At 39.2% G+C, this 19,264-nt stretch overlaps 1 protein-coding gene across 1 annotated transcript in view; it reads right to left on the bottom strand.

Annotated features, from left to right (window-relative positions):
- clint1.S (clathrin interactor 1 S homeolog) overlaps positions 1 to 13,794 on the bottom strand; it is a gene marked incomplete in the record, with an annotated part of 48,016 nt that extends 34,222 nt beyond the window's left edge. The window contains 1 exon segment of the mRNA NM_001094571.1: positions 13,687 to 13,794. Coding sequence (NP_001088040.1) covers positions 13,687 to 13,727 — 41 coding nt within the window.
- Positions 13,795 to 19,264: the final 5,470 nt, after the last annotated feature.

Here is a 19,264-nt window from a genome sequence, read left to right on the forward strand (position 1 = left end):
AGGCAACCACTGTTTTCTTCTTGAAAAAAGAGGTTTTTGTTGACAGTAACCAAGACCACAATTGTTGATACGCAACAAGTAGGTTGGGGCCATGACAGGCCACAGATAAACATCAAAGTCATCCATCAGCCACTGGCTTCTGTTGTTTAACTGAAGAACAAAATGGCGTCAGTTCCAACCTCAGGAGGCGGGTCAAGCCATCATCAGTCATTTTAATCTCACATAACCCGAACGGGTTGTGATGCAAATACGCATTCTGCCCTTATATACGAAGCATTTGTTTTCTCCTTTATAGATCTGCTTTGTGATATTCTGAGAAACGTGATCTGATAATCAGAAAGTAATGATAAAGTCAGGGGAAACTGATCAGATTTGCTTATATCTCTAAAATATCCTTTAAAGAGGCTGTTCGCCTTTAAATAAACTTTAAAGGGCCAAAAACCTGAAAAAATTGTGTTTTTAGTAAAGAATCTGAATTTTTAGTGGGAAAAAAAAGCACAAATATTTCGGGATTGAAAAGTATGAATCCAAAAATCCGGCATCTCAGACCTGCCAAGGCTGCATATAAATTAAAAGATATTTTGATCTGCACTGGATTTTGTACAATATTCTGAAGATTTCGTGGTTTTCGGGCAAAAAACTGAAAAAAATCGGAGTTTTCAAATGGAAAATCGGAAAAATTGGTATGATTCGTTTCTTCACAAACTATTCTGTTTTTTTCCCCAGCAAACAAAATTTCGTGCATTTATAAGTAAGAGAAAAAACATGTACGGATGTGGTCGGAGTGGTTTTCAGAAAATATTGAGAAAAATGATAAATGGGCCTCTTAATATGATGCAGAGAGTGATATTCTGAGATCATGTGCAATTGGTTTTCATTTTTTATTATTTGTGGATTTTGCGTTATTTAGCTTTTTATTCAGCAGCTCTACAGTTTGCAATTTCAGCAATCTGGTGGCCGGGGTCCAAATTACCCTAGCAACCGTGCACTGATTTGAATAAGAGATTGGAATATGAATAGGAGAGGGCCTGAATAGAAAGTAGAGTAATGAAAAGTAATAATAGCAATACATCTGTGGCCTTACAGAGCATTTGGATTTTAGTCGGGGTCAGTGACCCCCATTTGAAAGCTGAAAATATTTAGAATTAAAAGGCCCATAATTCAGAGAGTATAAAAATCAAATAATGAAGACCAATTGAAAAGTTGCTTAGAATTGGTCATTCTCTAACATACTAAAAGGTACCTTTAAAAGGTTTTTTGAATGATTTTCATAGTTTACATTTAATTGCAGATTGTAACGTAGTTCATTAATATTTCAAATTTCCCAGGGCAGACGCATGCGCAGTACAATGAAATAGCCGACTTTTTAGTTTAAGTTTGGCTTTTCACTCTACTGTGCATGTAAGTGGATCGATCCTTAGTGCTCACTGGAATAACCCTGGGCCGGTGCAGTTTTCTGCTGAAAGGAGCACTGGCCCAGGGATTCAGGTAAGTAAATACAATCATTTGGCGGGTGCCTAACATTTGGCATCCCCAAGTGGAAGACTTTTCTTCTCCATTAAAAGACAGGAGTGCACAAGGCCTTACTTGTTAGTCTTTTCAGATTTTTAATAATGGGTTAGTGCATGGTGGCTGTTGTAGTCCAGCTTAATTACCCATTATTATATAACCCATTATTATATATGTTAAAGGGATACTGTCATGGGAAAACATGTTTTTTTCAAAAGGCATCAGTTAATAGTGCTGCTGCTAAATTAAAATCCATTTTTCAAAAGAGCAAACTGATTTTTTTATATTAAATTTTGAAATCTGACATGCCGCTAGACATTCCCAGGTGACCCCAGTCATGTGACTTGTGCTCTGATAAACTTCAGTCACTCTTTACTGCTGTTAAACAAAATATATGTCCCATAGCCCGAATTATATTCATAAAATTCAAATGTTTACTCAATTTAACATAATAACATGTTAAAAGTAGTACATACTAACCCCATATCACCCTTTACTGCTGCACTGCAATTTGGTGTGATATCACCTCCTCCCTTCTCCCCCCTCCCAGAAGCTAATCAGCAGAACAAAGAGAAGGTAACCAGATAAAAGCTCCCTGGTAGATATAAGAACAACACTCAATAGTAAAAATCCATGTCCCACTGCAACTTCTTCAGTTACATTAAGTAGGAGAAACAATAGCCTCTTTGAAAGCAGTTCCATCCTAAAGTGCTGGCTCTTTCTGAAAGCACATGACCAGGCAAATTGAGATGCACCTACACACCAATATTACAACTAAAAAAAAATACACTTGTTAGGAATTAAATTTTATATTGTAGAGTGAATTATTTGCAGCATAAACAGTGTAATTTAGAAATAAAAAATACATCATAAAATCCTGACAGAATCCCTTTAAAGAATGCCCAACGAAATATGGGGAGACCAGGCATAATAAATTGGAAGGCAAGATTATCTAGGTGCTATTTTGTTTAACGTTTTTTTTTTAACTCCTTGTTTCAATTAAGCGACTGTAATCTGCGTCTATAGTTAGCAAATGGAAATAGGATTCCTTGTGTGTTTGTGGGCATACAGTACCTGCTAAGCTTCAATTGCTTTCTTAAATAATGCTAATTACAATGTTTAATTTAAGGGTGTAAACAAGGGAATTCTGTGAGCATTTAAGTCAGCCATACAATTTACACACTTTTTTTTTTTTTTTTTTTTTTAAAGGCCTTCATGATTACACCTTTAAATCCCTGCCTGCTGGTTAATAGAGAAATAAGCCACTAATCAGACTAAGCGATCAAGCTTTGACCTCCTCCTTGGATTCCTGCTGTATGTATAATGTAAGGTATTTGCTGGAACTTTATCAAGGAGGGACACAATCCTTTAGTCACGGGATTGGGAAGCATGTGAGTAAGCTTGTACAATATGAGGGGGAATAGAAAATAAACCCCACAAAGCCATTTCCTGTAACCCCTTTTCTTTATATTTATGATTATGATGTCATAAAAGGAGGGGACTGAAGTCTTATGGGTGGAGCTATTCATTGATTGTAAAAAGTCCAGCAAATTAATAATAGAGGTATGCTATAGACCCCCTAATGTAAGTGAGGAGGAGGAGGCCACGGTCCTAATGATAATGGGGGGTTTTAATGACCCAGATACTGACTGAAGCAACAGTACTGCCAGGACAGTTAATGGGAATAAGTTTATAAACTTGTTGAATGACAATTTTATAGCAACAGAAAAAATGCTATACTGGATCTAGTGATCTCTAATGACCCCTGGGTAAAAGTGGCTTAATATAGTAGTAAAGAAGTTAATAGGAAAGACGAGAAAGGCATTTAAAAACTAAAAGTCTGTGGGGACAGTAGCTGCATTCAACGAATATAAACACTATAATAAATGTTGCTAAACAGCAATCCAGAAGGCAAAGATAGGAAATGAGGAGCGCATTGTGGCTGAGGCTAAGACTAAGCCCAAAAAGTTTTTTAAGTATAAAAAGATGTGGGTTGAGAGTGTTGCTCATTTAAATAATGATACCAGTATGGTTGTAACAGATAGAGAAAAGGCAAATGTGCTAAATCCGGAGTCAGATGTAGCGAATAAAGCAGCAGCACTCCAGTATATAGAAAAATTTGCAAAACTTTACTCAAATGCCATAGGCAACGTTTCGGGCTACGCAGGCCCTTTGTCAAGTCATGGCTTGACAAAGGGCCTGCGTAGCCCGAAACGTTGCCTATGGCATTTGAGTAAAGTTTTGCAAATTTTTCTATATACTGGACTGCTGCTGCTTTATTCGCTACATGTATACTTTGCCCTGGCAGGGGGTACGGCTTGCACCCGGGGCTGCAAAGAGCCTAATCCGCTATTTACTACATTTACTAAATCCGGAGTCAGAGTTCCCAGGCTCACTTCATAGCTGCACTGTTGGCTCAGCTCAATCTAGTCAGTGGCTGACTCAGGATATGATTCATACTATTTTAATAAAAATGTGTACAAACAAGGTACCAGGGCCAGTTGGCATACACCCCCAGGTTCTAAGAGAGTTCAGTTCAGTTTTAGATCAGCCCTATTTCTCAGATTTGCTTTCATCTGGTATGGTACTTATGGATTGGAGGAAAGCGGATGTCATTCCAATATCTAAACACAAAACTAAACATTATTTGACCCAATTTTCGATCAGGTTCACAACTTCTAAAATAGCTGAGCAAACAAACAGGAAATCTAAGATGTGGGCATGGAACTTGGCATTTAAAAGTTTAATGTTCGATTCTCTGGTGTTTCAGTCTGGCAGCTCAGTATTTCAGGAACATCTGAACTGTTACAATTTGCTACATTTAATTGATACATTTAGTTGATACATTTCTCAGCAGCATCTGTGTAATATTAGCAACTATTATATTAATTCTAACAGCTGCCCTTAATGAAACTCAGGGATTCCGCTCAGCAGGGACAAAGTTAACTAAACGTATCAATTTAAACGGTTAAAGAGTCGGCGACCCCCCCAGAAGAGCAGCTTCAGAAGGTGAAAAATTTAATTCTACACTCCAGTATTAGAAAAAATATCAATTATTACAAAAAGTCTTTAATTCTTGCAATCTATCTGAAAACAAGGCGAACAACCCCTTTAAGTTTTACGTTTTTGGCCTATGACCTTAAACCATGCAGAGCTGTTGGTTTTACCAAACCCAAATCCATAATTCACTGTTACATAAATCAGAGGCTTTCTTATATATTGTAATTGGTAATGTGTTCTCTGGATAAGAAGAGCTCCGGCTAATTATTTACACTGCAAACACGCTGGTTTTCTTTGTGACCTATGCAACAGAATTGTATTACTAAGTACAAAGGGTAAATCAATGCAACAGTCACAGCACAAAATATGCAGGTAAAACAGGAAAATTACGTGTTGGTGAAAAGGACCGCCACCAAAAAACTGGTTGTTTTTTTTCATAATGAAAGTGCTTCTAAAAAACATTGTAATGTACATTAAAACTGTTAATTGGCATTTAAAATGTAATTGTTTTTGAAAGCTGTATCTGTCTGGCAGTTTATATTCGCTCCATTACTGGTCTCAACTACTATAACAATGTAGCAGTAGCCAGCTAAATAACCAACCCGGCGAAAAACTTTCTTTCAAGAGTGAGAACCAGAGAACAGGTACTGGTTTCATGTGTTCAAACATTTACAGGTATGGGATCCGTTATCCTGACACCCTGTATCCGGAAAGCTCAATATTAATGGAATGGGCGTCTCCTATAGACTCCATTTTATCCAAATGATCAACATTTTTTTTTAATTTCCTTCTTCTATATAATAATAAAACAGCACCTTATATATGATCTAAACTAAGATATAATTAATCCTTATTTGACGCAAAACCATCCTCTTCGGGTTTATTTAATGTTTACATGATTTTCTAGTAGAAGTGTTGTTCACCTTTCAGTTAGCTTTTAATATGACATAGAGAGTGGTATTCAGAGACAATTTGCAGTTGTTTTTTTATTTTTTATTTGTGGTTTTTCAGTTATTTAGCTTTTTATTCAGTAGCTCTTCAGTTTGCAGAATAAGAAATCTGGTTGCTATGGTCCAAATTACCCTAGCAACCATGCACTGATTTGAATGAGGAATGAGGAGAGGAGAGGGCCTGAATAGAAAGATCAGTAATTAAAAATAGCAATAACAATATGCTTGTAGCCTAACAGTGCATTTGATTTTAGATGGGGTCAGTGACCTCTATTTCAAAGTTGGAAAGAGTCAGAAGGAGTCGGCAAATAATTAAAAAACTACAAAACAATAACGAAGACCGATTGAAAAGTTGCTTCAAATTAGTCATTTTATAACATACTAAAAGCCAAGTTAAAAGTGAACCACTCCTTTAAGGAGTGAAGATACATACATATTATATAAGGATCATTTATCTGGAAAGCCCCAGGTCCGGAGCATTCTGGATAACTGGTTCCATACCTTTAATCAAATTCACACATCACTTGAAAACTATTGGAAATTCTGAATTAATAAATATTGCAAAGTTGATTAAAATGACACCTTCCTTTATTATGTATTTAACAGTTTTTGGGTAACATTTCCCTTTACTTAGCCTTAAATACAGGTATGGGAGCTGTTATCCAGAATGCTCAGGACCTGGGGATAATGGGTCTTTCCATAATTTGGATCTTCATAAACTAAGTCTACTACAAAATCATGGAAACATTAAATAAATCCAATAAGCTGGGTTTGCTTCCAATAAGGATTATATTATTATAATTAATAATAACATATAATTATATATGTGGATCACATTCAAGGAACTTTTTTATTATTACAGAGAAAAAGGAAATAATTTTTAACAAAATTTGGATTGTTTGATTATAATGGAGTCTATGGGAGATGGCCTTTCCATAATTCAGAGCTTTCTGGATAATGGGTTTCCAGATAATGGATCCCATACATGTAAAAAAGAAATTTATTTAAAAAAAGGCTACTTGCACCAAGCGAATCAGACTGTAGAAGTTGACGATAATATATAAATCTGCTGTAAAAACGGTGGGAAACTACAACTCTCAACATTCCACATTACTTCCAGAATGAGCGTTTCAAGAGTAAATGATGCAAGCAACAGTTAACAACTAGAAAGATGCAGAGTTTTCTTATTCTCCTAACATCTCTGGTATGTGTATAAATATTAGGGCTGTGATATAATGATTTCTAATAATGACATATAGATACTTTATGTTTTGAAAACCATTACTGTCATAGGTATTTTCAGAGATGCAACGCCATAAAGTGCACCATAAAACAAGCAAGCTGCAAATAAAACAGAGTTGTGAAACTTGCTGGGGAACATACTCTGAAATCCCAGGAACAAACAGGCCTCTATTAGATCTCAAGATGCAAAATCATAAATCTTGCGCAAATCCTCCGTCAGGCCCGTCCCAGCCTCATGTCAAAACTGCAGGCAGTGTATTCGCTCGAATACAATAAAAAGCAGCAGTCTGAATTTATGATGCAGCTAATGTTAAACCCATCAAAATGTAAATGTGGGCTAACAATCCAGATGCAGAAAGCTTAATCCTACAATTAAACCCCATTAGATCAGGGGGTCACCAAACTTTTTTTTTCTCATGAGCCACATTCAACTGTAAACAAAGTTGGGGAGCAAGCATGAAATGGTTCCGGGAGTACCAAGTAAGGGCTGTGGTTGGATATTGGTAGCCCCTATGTGGACTGGCAGCCTATAGGAGGCTCTGTTTGGCATACACACAGATTGTATGCAACCAAAACTTGTTCCCAAGCCAAGAATTCAAAAATAAGCACCGAGGCCACTGGGAGCAACATCCAAGGGGTTGGGGAACAACTGCACTAGTGCAATGACCTTCATATAAACAGCAGCAAAATTCTCAAACATATTACCTGCAGAAAGCTGGCAATGCAAGGAGCAACCAGGTGCTCCAATTCATGCATTTTCCACCAAACTAAGCAGACTAGCAGTCAGTGTGTGGGTGCCTGCAAGATTCTTCTCAATACTGTTTCTAAACATAATTCGATTTGCCCAGTGCCCACAGTTATGTCTTTGGGGTCATAAGCCAACCAGTCGCAAGCAGATTGCTCGGCACAATGTGTACATCACAGCCCTGGTATTGTTAAAGGGGTGGTTCACCTTTAAGTTAACTTTCAGTATGTTATAGAATGGCTAATTCTAAGCAACTTTTCAGTTGGAATTCATTATTTATTTTCTATAGTGTTTTAATATTTGCTGTCTTCTACTGACTCTTCCAGCTTTCAAATGGGGGTCACTGACCCGACCATAAAAATAAATGCTCTGTAAGGCTACAAATGTATTGTTATTGCTACTTTTTATTACTGGTCTTTCTATTCAGGCCTCTACTATTCATATTCCAGTCTCTTAGCATGGTTGCTAGGGTTCTTCACCTTCCAAACACTTTCTCCAGTTCAGTTGTTTTCAGATTGTTCCCCGGAAATAAAGACTTTTTTCAAGTACTTTCCATTATTTATTTTTTATTGTTATTCCAAAATCTAAGTTTAAAGTTTAATGTTCCTGTCTCTGGTGTTTCAGTCTGGCAGCTCAGTAATTCAAGTGCTGATTCTGAACTACAATTTTGTAGTTACAATTCTGCAACATTTAGGGGCACATTTACTAAGGGTCGAATATCGAGGGTTAATTAACCCATATTTGACCATCGAAGTTAAATCCTTCGACTTCGAATATCGAATTTAAAAGATTTACCGCAATTCGCTCGAACGATCGAAGGAAAAATCGTTCGATCGAACAATTGAATCCGATTTTAATCCATCGATGGAACGATTTTCCTTCAGTCAGAAATTGCTTGGAGAGCCTATGGGGACCTTTCCCATAGGATAACATTGGTGCTCGGTAGGTTTTAGGTGGTCGAAGTTTTTTTTTTTAAAGAGACAGTACTCCGACTATCGAATGGTCGAACGAATTTTAGTTTGTTTCGATGTCAAAGTCGTAGTCGAAGGTCGAAGTAGCTAATTCGATGGTCGAAGTAGCCAAAAAAATACTTCGAAATGAAACCTAGAGATTCTGGGACAAAGATAACAAATGTATCTATATAGAACAGTTTATAGGGTCGGCAACCCCCCCTCCCAAAAATGCTTTAGAAGGTGAATTATTACTCTTTACACTTCAATATAAGAAAAACGGTGACACATAGAAAATAGTAATTGGAAAAAGTCGTTATTTCTGTTGATCTATCTGAAAACAACTAGTTGTTTGAAGGTGAACAACCCCTTTAATAAGCAATCAGCCATTCTAGCTTGCAGGCAAACGAATACCTGATGTGTCTCACCAATAGGATCAAGATAGGGTAGTTCATTCGAAAGAGTTCATAATAAGAAAACAAAGGTCTATTTGTTTAAATTACCCTCTTGAAATCCCAGATTACACTAGAAATTATATTTGGCCAGAAAAAACTGGCCTGCTTTGTATATAGAGGTAGGAAAAATGGGGATGTTTCAACAGGTGCAGTGGTGGGATTTGGGAGGTCTGTCCAGTGCCTTTTGTTCGTCTTCAGCTTCGTAAGAACAGATATTCACTGTAAGAGGGCCCCTGTAGTACGAAGGTTTGCACCAATGCGTAAGGTGAATTATTTCCTAGTAATAACCTTTGGCTATTTGGGCAGAACTACAAACACCAGATTTTTTTTTCTTTGTTTGTTTTGTACATACGATACTCCGTTTTACCAATCAAAGATAAATTACTTTCAACACAGAAATGAAAACCGGCTCAACCACTTCGTTTCACAGGATTCCAATAATTAGCACCTCCACTGTAAATGTTGGTGTTTTGTAAACTGCGATTGACAGAGTTTGCTAAAGGTGAACAGCAGTCGCTGGGTCTGCACTAAATGTAGGATTTAAGGCAAAGTATGTGTAAAAGGTGTGTGCTAATTCAATCTCCACCATGGTAAGCCATCACGCATTTTATTTTAGATTTAAAAAGCTAAATACTATCCTGCAAATTAAAGTTTAAGAACAATATGTACCCGGCATAGTTATGTGCCTTTGTGATTTAATCACACATTATAACAAATAGTAATTCCTGCATATAGTGGATATTTTATCTGGACTGATAAGCAGAGTATAGTTCATTTGTCTGTGAAATGCCTCACCCACAGGATCTGTTGATGCTACTCGTCCACTATTTTGGGTTATTGCTTATTCTGTGCGTGCTTTCATAGTCGTCATAATGAAAATGACAAATTCAGCATTGTAAAAGGTCCCCAAAAGCATATTCTATCCCAACAAAGGAGTTGCTCACCTTTAAAGAGTGATATTTGCAATAGATTTTCATTTTTATTATTATTTAGCTTTTTATCCAGCAGCTCTTCAGCTTGCAATTTCGGCAATCTGTTTGCTAGAGTCAAAATTACCCTAGCAACCATGCACTGCTTTGAATAAAAGACAAGAATATGAATAGGGGAGGGCCTGTGTAGAAACATGAGCAATAAACCACCACTTTAAATGAGAAGTACCCCCTTAAAATGAATATGGCTAAAAATGCCATATTTTTTATATTGAACTATTTTCCCCAGTCTAAAGTTTCAGCTTGTCAATAGCAGCAATGATCCAGGACTTCAAACTTGTCACAAGGGTCACCATCTTGGAAAGTGTCTGCGACACTCACATGCTTAGTGGGCTCTGATTGGCTGTTGAGAAGCTAAGCTTAGGGGCCGTCGCTAATTATCCAGCAGAAAATGATGTTGGCCTGTAATATAAGCTGATGCTACAGGTTTGCTGATTTTTAAATTCTGATGCTAATTGCACTGGCTTCTGTTCTGCCATGTAGTAATTATCTGTATTAATTACTAATCAGCCTTATATTGTGACATTTCTATTATATGTGTACTGTATATTGTGAGTGGGTCCCTAAGCTCAGTAAGTGACAGCAGCACAGAGCATGTGCAGCGAATCAGCAGAAAAGAAGATGGGAGCTACTGGGGCATCTTTGGAGACACTGATCTTTACTGCTAAAGGGCTGTGGTTGCCTTGGGCTGGTACAGAAGCCAATAACATTATGTAGAACATTTCTAGCTACTTCTCTAGTTAATTCTAATTTAAGGACAATTTGAGCACTGCTTTTCAAGGTAATAAGAAAAATAGTTATTCGTGGAGCTGGATGCAATTGGTGATTACATTATAACTTACAATGCACATAATCTTAAGTGTAATATTTTAGTGAATCAACAGACAAGGCAGCTGTGCTATAATGAGACTAATAATAGCAAAAGTAAAGATTCTTAAACTAGGACTTGTCTACTAACAACAGGCCCAGTGCCATAACCCGTAGTGGCCTTGTCGGCTATTAGCATTGATCTGCCTACGTCAAGCAGTAGACACAGCAAGTTTTTAAACCCAAAGATATGTGAATTGTGGGAATAAGTATAGCTATGATTGCAGGATTGATATGAATATATGTACTAAAAGTCAATACATAATTCTACAGAAAATGATTTCTGAAAAATATCATATTTTGTGCTGCACATGGATATTTACAACTAATCATATAAGAGGCTCCATTTTACGTAATTAAAAAAAATGAATTCTTGTATTTTTTTTTAGTTTAGAAGCAAAATACTGAATTAGAAACAAACTGAGTTTCATAACAAGATTTGTGCTTCAATACTAGCTATCCTGTGCTAGGGAGTAAATCAGTTTAAACAAAAGGAGTGGTGGTGCTAAGAAAGTTGATCAGTAGCAAAGATAAGTTAAACAAGAAAAAAGAAAAACCTCCACATTGGTTACAGCAGTGTAAAATAGGTATATTGTACAATTAAAACTATAACGTGATGATGACTGCAGAATATTAAGCAACTCCTATACTTTACAACAGTGTCTCAGGGTTTTTTTTCAGTGGACACCTATGAAGTTGTAAATAAGATTTGTGACCCAAACAGATGTACCTTGTTCTGATGACTATTTTATACTGTAAGAACAGGGGCGTAACTACCGGGGGAGCAGGGGGTGCAAATGGGCCAGGGCCCACACCCCCACAGGGCCCCCCGGCCAGCGGCACAGTATAATTGCGCACACGAGGGTGGGTGCAGGCCCGTCTGCACGGCTCACACCAGGGCCCGCCCCCACCAAGTTACGTTACTGTGTAAGAAGGAAACTCGCTGCAATCAGGGGAGTGGTGGTGAGGCATCATATACTTACATAATGTTTTGGATAGATAAGACAAATACATAAGACACAGGAGTAACACAATGGTTTCCTTTTACTGGATAATGTTTACAGCTCTGCCAAAAGGGGTTTATTTAGGGTTTAGGCTAGGGATGTACCGAATCCACTATTTTGGAATCGGCTGAACCCTGAATCCATATAAAATTAATCCTATTGAAGGCAAAAGCATCCTACTGGAGTTATTTAATTTTTAAAAGATTTTGTATTAGACCTAAAGTATGAAGATTAGGGATGCAACTAATCCACTTTTTTGGATTAGGCCGAACCCCCGAATCCTTTGTGAAAGATTCGGCCGAATGCCGAACCAAATCCCAATTTACATATACAAATTAGGGGTGGGAAGGGGAAAACATTTTTTACTTCCTTGTTTTGTGACAAAAAGCCATATGCATATTAGGGTTCGGATTTGGTTCGGCCAGGCAAAAGGATTCGGCCGAATCCGAACCCTGCTGATAAAAGCCGAATCCTGAATGAATCCCGAACCGAATCCTGGATTCGGCGCATCCATAGTAGGCCAATCCCAAATGGTATTAGGATTAGCATTTATGAGTTTAGGGCAAAAACCGAGTGTTCACTTAATGGTCACTGTATATAGCTCTATGGCCTGGGCAAAGAGATCTGCCAGAGGCCTCTAGGTCTGGGCAGAGGGGTCTGCCAAAGGCCTCTAGGCAGGGCAGCCATCAGGGGGGGACAGTTGTAGGGGGCCCAGAGGGTAAGGTAGGCCCGGCCACGCCACATTTATTTGATTAGCCGAGCCCCCCATCTTTCTGAGAGCTGCTGACTTCAGGAAGGCATGGACGTTTAAGGGGCCTGGCCACTAATTTTGGCCACCATTTTTTTTTCTCATGTGGGGTCCTAGCCACCAATATTTTTTAATGGGGGGGGGCCCTGGCCACAAATGTTTTTTTTATGGGGGGCCCTGACCACCAATATCTTTTTATTTTTTATTAACATGTGGGAACCCTAGCAACAATATTTTTTTGTGTGTGGGGGGCGGACCTGTAGGTGGGGCTTGCGGTGGGTGCAGCCCAGGGGGCCCAGGAAATTGGTCTTGCCTCTAGGGTCTGGGCAGAGCAGTCTGCTAAAGGCTCTTAGGGTCTGCCAAAGGCCTTTAGGTTCTGCCAAAGGCCTTAAGGGTCTGGGCAGATGGAGGGGCGTTTCGCCAATGAGGCGAGATGAGGTGGCAGCGCCTCCCTAGGTACCAGGGGTGTTACCAGGGGCTCCTGGTACTTTAAAAGCCAAATTTTCAGAAGCGAAATTTTCAAAAGCGCAGAGAGTGCAGTTAGGCTCTCTGCGTTAGCGTACTGGCCCTCTCTGCTGCCCTCGTGGATCCCCCCTGGACCCCCTCAGGTGCAAAATGGTAAGCGCACAGGGAGGGGAGGGGAGGAGCAGCAGCAACTGCTGCTGCCTCAGGCGTTGGAGGGGTCAGGATCACCCCTGGGCAGATGGATCTACCAAAGACCTTTAGGGTCTGGGCAGAGGGGTCTCCTGAAGGTGAGTGTATCACTAGTCTGTTATTAAAGGATGATTTCACCCATAATTAAAAGAAAATAGAATTCTAAGCCCCATTCCAATGTACATTGATGACCAAAGTCATTTGGGCATGTCATTGTTACTGAGAGTCAAACTATTTCTCTCTTTATGTTTATGTCTAGTTTGGGCTCTTGAAACAACGTAGCAAAAGGCAATTTACGTCCAGTCATCAGCTCATTTTACTACATTGGGTCAGAGGCCACAGCCTGACAGATACTGCTCTCTGATTCAATTACAAATAACTTTAAAAGGACTAAGATGTTAATTATTATCCACTGAGAAGTGACTTGGTTCTTTAAGCGACATACAATTTCAGGGCAGAGATTTCCTTTAACTCAAAGGGTGAGGCTATTTCACTCTGACACCTGACAGGCCTTGTTTATGTAACAGACAAGACCGGCCCTACATAACCTCTTCCCCGTTCCATTCTACTTACGCTTTATCCACCAGCTCCCGCACTTTCCACATGTTGAGCATCTTGAGCTCCCAAATCCGTTCCTCGGGCCCCGGGGACTCGCGAGCTTAAACACACACACTTTCTCTCACCAGAGACCTGCCGATGTCACAACGCGCACGCGCACTGCCACGGAAAGACACCGTCACAGCGCGCAAGCGCAGAGACCGGAACTCAAAACGCGTCACCTCCGCGCGTGCGCACTGCACTCACCTCAGGGTTTGCGTTCCAATGTCCGCACGCGCAGTAGGAAATCTGGTAAATTGTGACACTAAAGCGCATGCGCAAATTTTCCAGCGCTTGCGTATTGGGACTGGCTGTTCATTCAAGCTGTGGTCGCTAGGGTTCCACGTATGCGTAGCCTGTGTAGCCTCGCCTTGTTCGTGACGTCAAAGTAGGTGAGTCCCTGGCCAGGCGCGTCATAGAAACTGTCAAAGTCGTTTGCGTCGCGGTTAGTGATTGGGTGGGGCTTCATTTCCTCAGAGAGAAGGATCTGGTGCATGTGTATATTTAAAGGGCCAGCGACATGATTTTTTTGTACTGTTTTTGCAAATATGGTTTTGAGGCAATTTCCCCAGTAATTTTAGTGAAGGGAAGCCTAACCTGTGGCCCCTTGCTGAATTATAATTTGTTTCATCTGACTAACTTTTTTGGGGATTCAAGAAGTCACAGAACAAACCAGCTGGAGGGGCAGACATTCCTTAGCAAAGTTTTTTTTGGCCCCTAATACAAAAACTGTGTTGTTATATCTTGTGTGCAGAAATTACTCTTGTGTTTGCCTGATAGGGCCGTACAACAACATTTGTCCCGCCCAAAACGGCCCCCAAGCCCCATGTCCCTTTTTTGCAGCCACCCCCCTAATTACCATACCCATTTTACAAAATTTATCAGGTTATGAAAGTTTGAACACATTTCTGTAGTTTTTGTGTTTTATTACACTTTAAGTAATGAAGGTGAATTGCCCTTCTCCCAAGAGACAAAACTGTTACAAATGTATCTTAAGTTACTATTCTCTGCTCTCTGCCAAGAGCCAATGAAGTTAGAAACTTTGTAAAGGCCACCAAGGCACTGGGGATACGCATGCAAATGTGTGCAAATAAATGGAAGGGGACATTGGTGATACACATCAGCAGGCCTATGGGTGCCCGCTATGTTAATCCGGCCCTGGCTACGCCGGTCTCATTCCGAAGATTACCGAAGAGAAGAAGATGTCGCCTGTGAACTCCGCTGGACAGAATCTGCACGGAGGGGCAGTGTTGGACTGGGATGCCAGGGGCCCACCAGAAAACCTTAGGCGGTGGGCCCACTTTCCAAACTAGTATTCCTCCTCTCCTCACTCAACCACTTTATTCTTCTAGTCTTTTATATTTACTTAGTGTATTCTTCCATTATTAAGCATTTTTCCCATAAAGAAATAAGGAATGACAATGAAATTGGCCACATAGTTAGAAGCAAAAGGGCCCATTGACATCTGGGCCAACCGGGAGTTTTCCTGGTATCCCGGTGGGCCAGTCCGACACTGCGGAGGGGTAAGTAAAGACTTAGGGGCATTTGCCCGGGGTAACACTTAGGCTGGAGGGGAGGTGGGGTCTATGTAGGGTAGGGGCCCCAGAGAATATTTTTGAAAAAAAAACAGTGGTGGCAGGGGCCTATAGAGTATTAAAATAATAGATTGGTTAGATTGGTTAGGGCTTTAAATTTTTTTAAAAAAAACCCACATTGGTGTTCAGTAGAACTGAACTTGTGGCTTTGGGTCGTTCCCCGGCTTCAGGACTTCAAGTTTGGCTCTTTCCGTGACTTTGGGTCTTTTTGTGGCTTGAGGACTTCAAGTTCGGCTCTTTCTATGACTTTGGGTCTTATCACGGCTTCAGGACTTCAAGTTCGTCTCTTTTCGTGACTTTGGGTCTTTCCGCGGCTTCAGGACTTCAAGTTCGGCTCATTTTGTGACTTCAGGTCTTTCCGTGGCTTCAGGACTTCAAGTTCGGCTCTTTTTGTGACTTCAGGTCTTTCCACGGCTTCAGGACTTCAAGTTGGGCTCTTGCCGTGACTTTGGGTCTTTTCACGGCTTTGGGACTTCCACAGTTCGGCTCTTTTCTTGACTTCGACAATTCAGGACTTCGGCTTTTCGGCACTGCCAAGGGGCCCGTTACACCCCCTGTGCCCCCCTGATGGCGGCCCTGGTGCCTGGAGTGACAGGTGGTCGAAAATACATTCTGTATTTGTGTTTTGAAACCAAATTTTGTCTGTACCTCGATTTGCTCAATACTCTGGCTTCAAGACTTTACAGCAATTTCTTGGGACTAGGGTTGACACCTTTTCCCAGAAAAAAATACTGGTCCTCCTATATTTTCTTTCTTTTCAAATTCTTTTTATTGAATTTTAAAATAATCCAGCAATTAACAATTCATATGATAAAAAAACTAGTAATAAGTAATACCTAATGACTACCATGTGGCCAAAATATTTAATTACACCTCTATGCCTGACATAAATCTAAAAAGGAAAGTATTATGTATATGTGAATGTAACAAATTCAAATTTCACCTAGACTGGTAACATAAACCTTTTGGAACCCAAATTCTTTACCCAAAAATGTATAAATAAATAGATTTATTGTACCCTTTAATGTTTCTAAATAAATAGACCATTTTGTTTTAAAACTTTTCCTTATCAGATGATCTCTTACTTTATATCTAACTGCGTTGTGGAAATTAAGGCTATAAATGTGTTGAAGAACAATTTCCAAAACAGCAACAGTATCTGTAATCTAATTTAAAAAGATTGACTTCCGTGTTGCTACCATAACCAAGAAACAAAAACTAACCATTTCAGAGATTGAATCTTTATCCAATTCTTGAAGATAGTCTATAAGATCATACAGTGCGAATTGTGATACAAGGTTAATTTTGGAGTTTGTGTCCTTTCTCATAAATTCCTTGATGTTTTCCCAAAATATTTTGATAAGAGGACATGACTAGTGATGGCTGAATTTCTCCCGTTTCATTCATTCGTGAATTTCCTGCTGGCATCAGAATTGTCGTCAGCGTCAAAAATTTTTGCCGCGAAACCGTGCCTGGCGAATAAATTCACCCATCACTAGACATGACCAAATATAGTGGAAAATGTCAACATTATGGGGATTATTTACTAAACTCCGAATGCAAAAATCACAAAAAATTAGTAGGGATGCACCGAATCCAGGATTCGGTTCGGGATTCGACCAGGATTCGGCCTTTTTCAGCAGGATTCGGATTCGGCCGAATCCTTCTGTTCGGCTGAATCCTTCTGTTCGGCCGAACCGAATCCTAATTTGCATATGCAAATTAGGGGCGGAGAGGGAAGTTACTTGACTTTTTGGAAGTAAAAAATGTTTTCCCCTTCCCACCCCTAATTTGTATATGCAAATTAGGATTCGGATTAGGTTTGGTATTCGGCCGAATCCTTCGTGAAGGATTCGGGGGTTCGGCCGAATACAAAATAGTGGATTAGGTGCATCCCTACAAATTAGTGAGTTTTTTTTTATAAAATCGGAAAAAATCAAAACATTTTTAGAATTTATTAAAAGCCGAGAATGGAAAAGTTCAAATTGGAAAATCTGACCTGTCGAGGTTGCATATAAGTCAATGGGAGAAGTCCCGATGATTTTTTAATGTGCGCTGGGTTTCGTGCAATACCCCAAAGTTTTCAGAGTTTTTGGGAAAAAAAATCAGTTTTCAGGTGAAAAATCAAAAAAGAAATTGGATGAAAAATCCTAAAAAATCATGAAAATCTGATTCTTTCCCGCAAAGCAAATTTGCGGGAAAATGTAATAATAAATAAGCGCAAAAAACCCGAGTGGATTTGATCGGAGTTTGTAGGAGAAAATATTGAGATAAATTTGGACCCCCTAAATTTCTTAAATTTTGGGCAATAAGATTCTTTTCTAGAACTAGAAGATTCACAAAACAATGTACTATAACCCAAATGTAAGAATCAAAACTGTTGGTCAACAAGATTCAGGATAGATGGTTTTTTTTTTTTTATAATTTTGCATTATTTTTAAGAGATCCTTAGGAGAAATCTCAATATTTAAAAATGAAGACCATTTCCCCCCAGAATTTTTCAAAGGATCATATTCCATGAGGGACACAAGTAATTGGGATATTTGTTGGATTCTATTCAAGTTTGAGTTCTCCAGCCTCCAATATTTTCATGTTTTTTCCTTATTAATAATATTGGCATCAAGCAAAATACCAGCTAGGTGGCAATTCTACTTAGGGCCCATGAAATTGCTGTTTAGTGTTTGTGTTTTGTGTATGTTTCATGTCGTTTTTGTTGTTGGTTTAGTCTTTGTTTTGTTTGTGTCTTTGCAGCTTTGTGTGGGTTGTGGGTATTGTTGTGTGGGTTTGCTGTGGGTAAGTTTTATCTCATTTAATTGTGTGTTGTGAGTTAGGCTTGAGAGCCCATATGCCACCTCTTAGCCCACAAACTGTTCCTGTGCCCTGTATTTACATTGAAAAGGTGTGGGTGGAAGAGTGGACTGGGTTTCCATAGTTAGACCACTGTTTTTATGTGTGTTTTGTACGTTTTCTGCAAATTTTTTATGGGGCCCATTATCCATAGTGCTTGGTACCTGAGGTTTTCTGGATAACAGATCTTTCCGTTATTTTTAGGGATGCACCGAATCCAGGATTCGGTTCGGGATTCGGCCAGGATTCGACCTTTTTCAGCAGGATTCGGCCAAATTCTTCTGCCCGGCCGAACCAAATTCTAATTTGCATATGCAAATTAGAGGTGGGAGTTAAATCGCGTGGCTTTTTGTCACAAAACAAGGAAGTAAAAAATGTTTTCCCCTTCCCACCCCTAATTTGTATATGTAAATTAGGATTTGGTTCGGCATTCGGCCGAATCTTTCACAAAGGATTCGGGGGTTCGGCCTAATCCAAAAAAGTGGATTCGGTGCATCCCTAATCTTCATACTTTAGGTCTAATACAAAATCTTTTAAAAATTAAATAACTTCAGTAGGATGTAGGATTTTATATTCGTTTGGATCAAGTACAAGGTGCAGTTTTATTATTACAGAGAAAAAGGAAATCATTTTTAAAAATTTGGATTATTTGGTTAAAATGGAGTCTATGGGAGATGGCCTTATCGAAATTCAGAGTTTTCTGGGTAACATGTTTCCAGATACCTGTATTGTGTATGTTTTATGTAATTTATGTCTTTTTCAGACATAAGGTTTTTTTAATGTTTGTTTTATATAGTCTGTGTGTGTTATGCAAAAGGTGTATAACTTTTGTAACTACAGTATGTTCGTATGTTTTGTGTGTGCCAAACTGAGGACCGCATCTGTTCATTGATGTGGCTCTTGTTCCAATGGCAATGAGCTTCAATTCTGATCAAATCATTGGGCCGATGGCCAGACAATACAATAAGTCCAATATTGCCCACTCAAGATTTTCACATGTATGGCCAGCTTAGATCTAGCTACACAGAAAGTTGCGAGCCAAGTACTCTCTAGAACAAACAGAACTTTTTAGCTTACAGTATGAATGTATATTTGTATACAGGTATGGGATC

The sequence above is a fragment of the Xenopus laevis genome, chromosome 3S (assembly GCF_017654675.1).
Source record: "Xenopus laevis strain J_2021 chromosome 3S, Xenopus_laevis_v10.1, whole genome shotgun sequence".
Taxonomy (NCBI): domain Eukaryota; kingdom Metazoa; phylum Chordata; class Amphibia; order Anura; family Pipidae; genus Xenopus; species Xenopus laevis.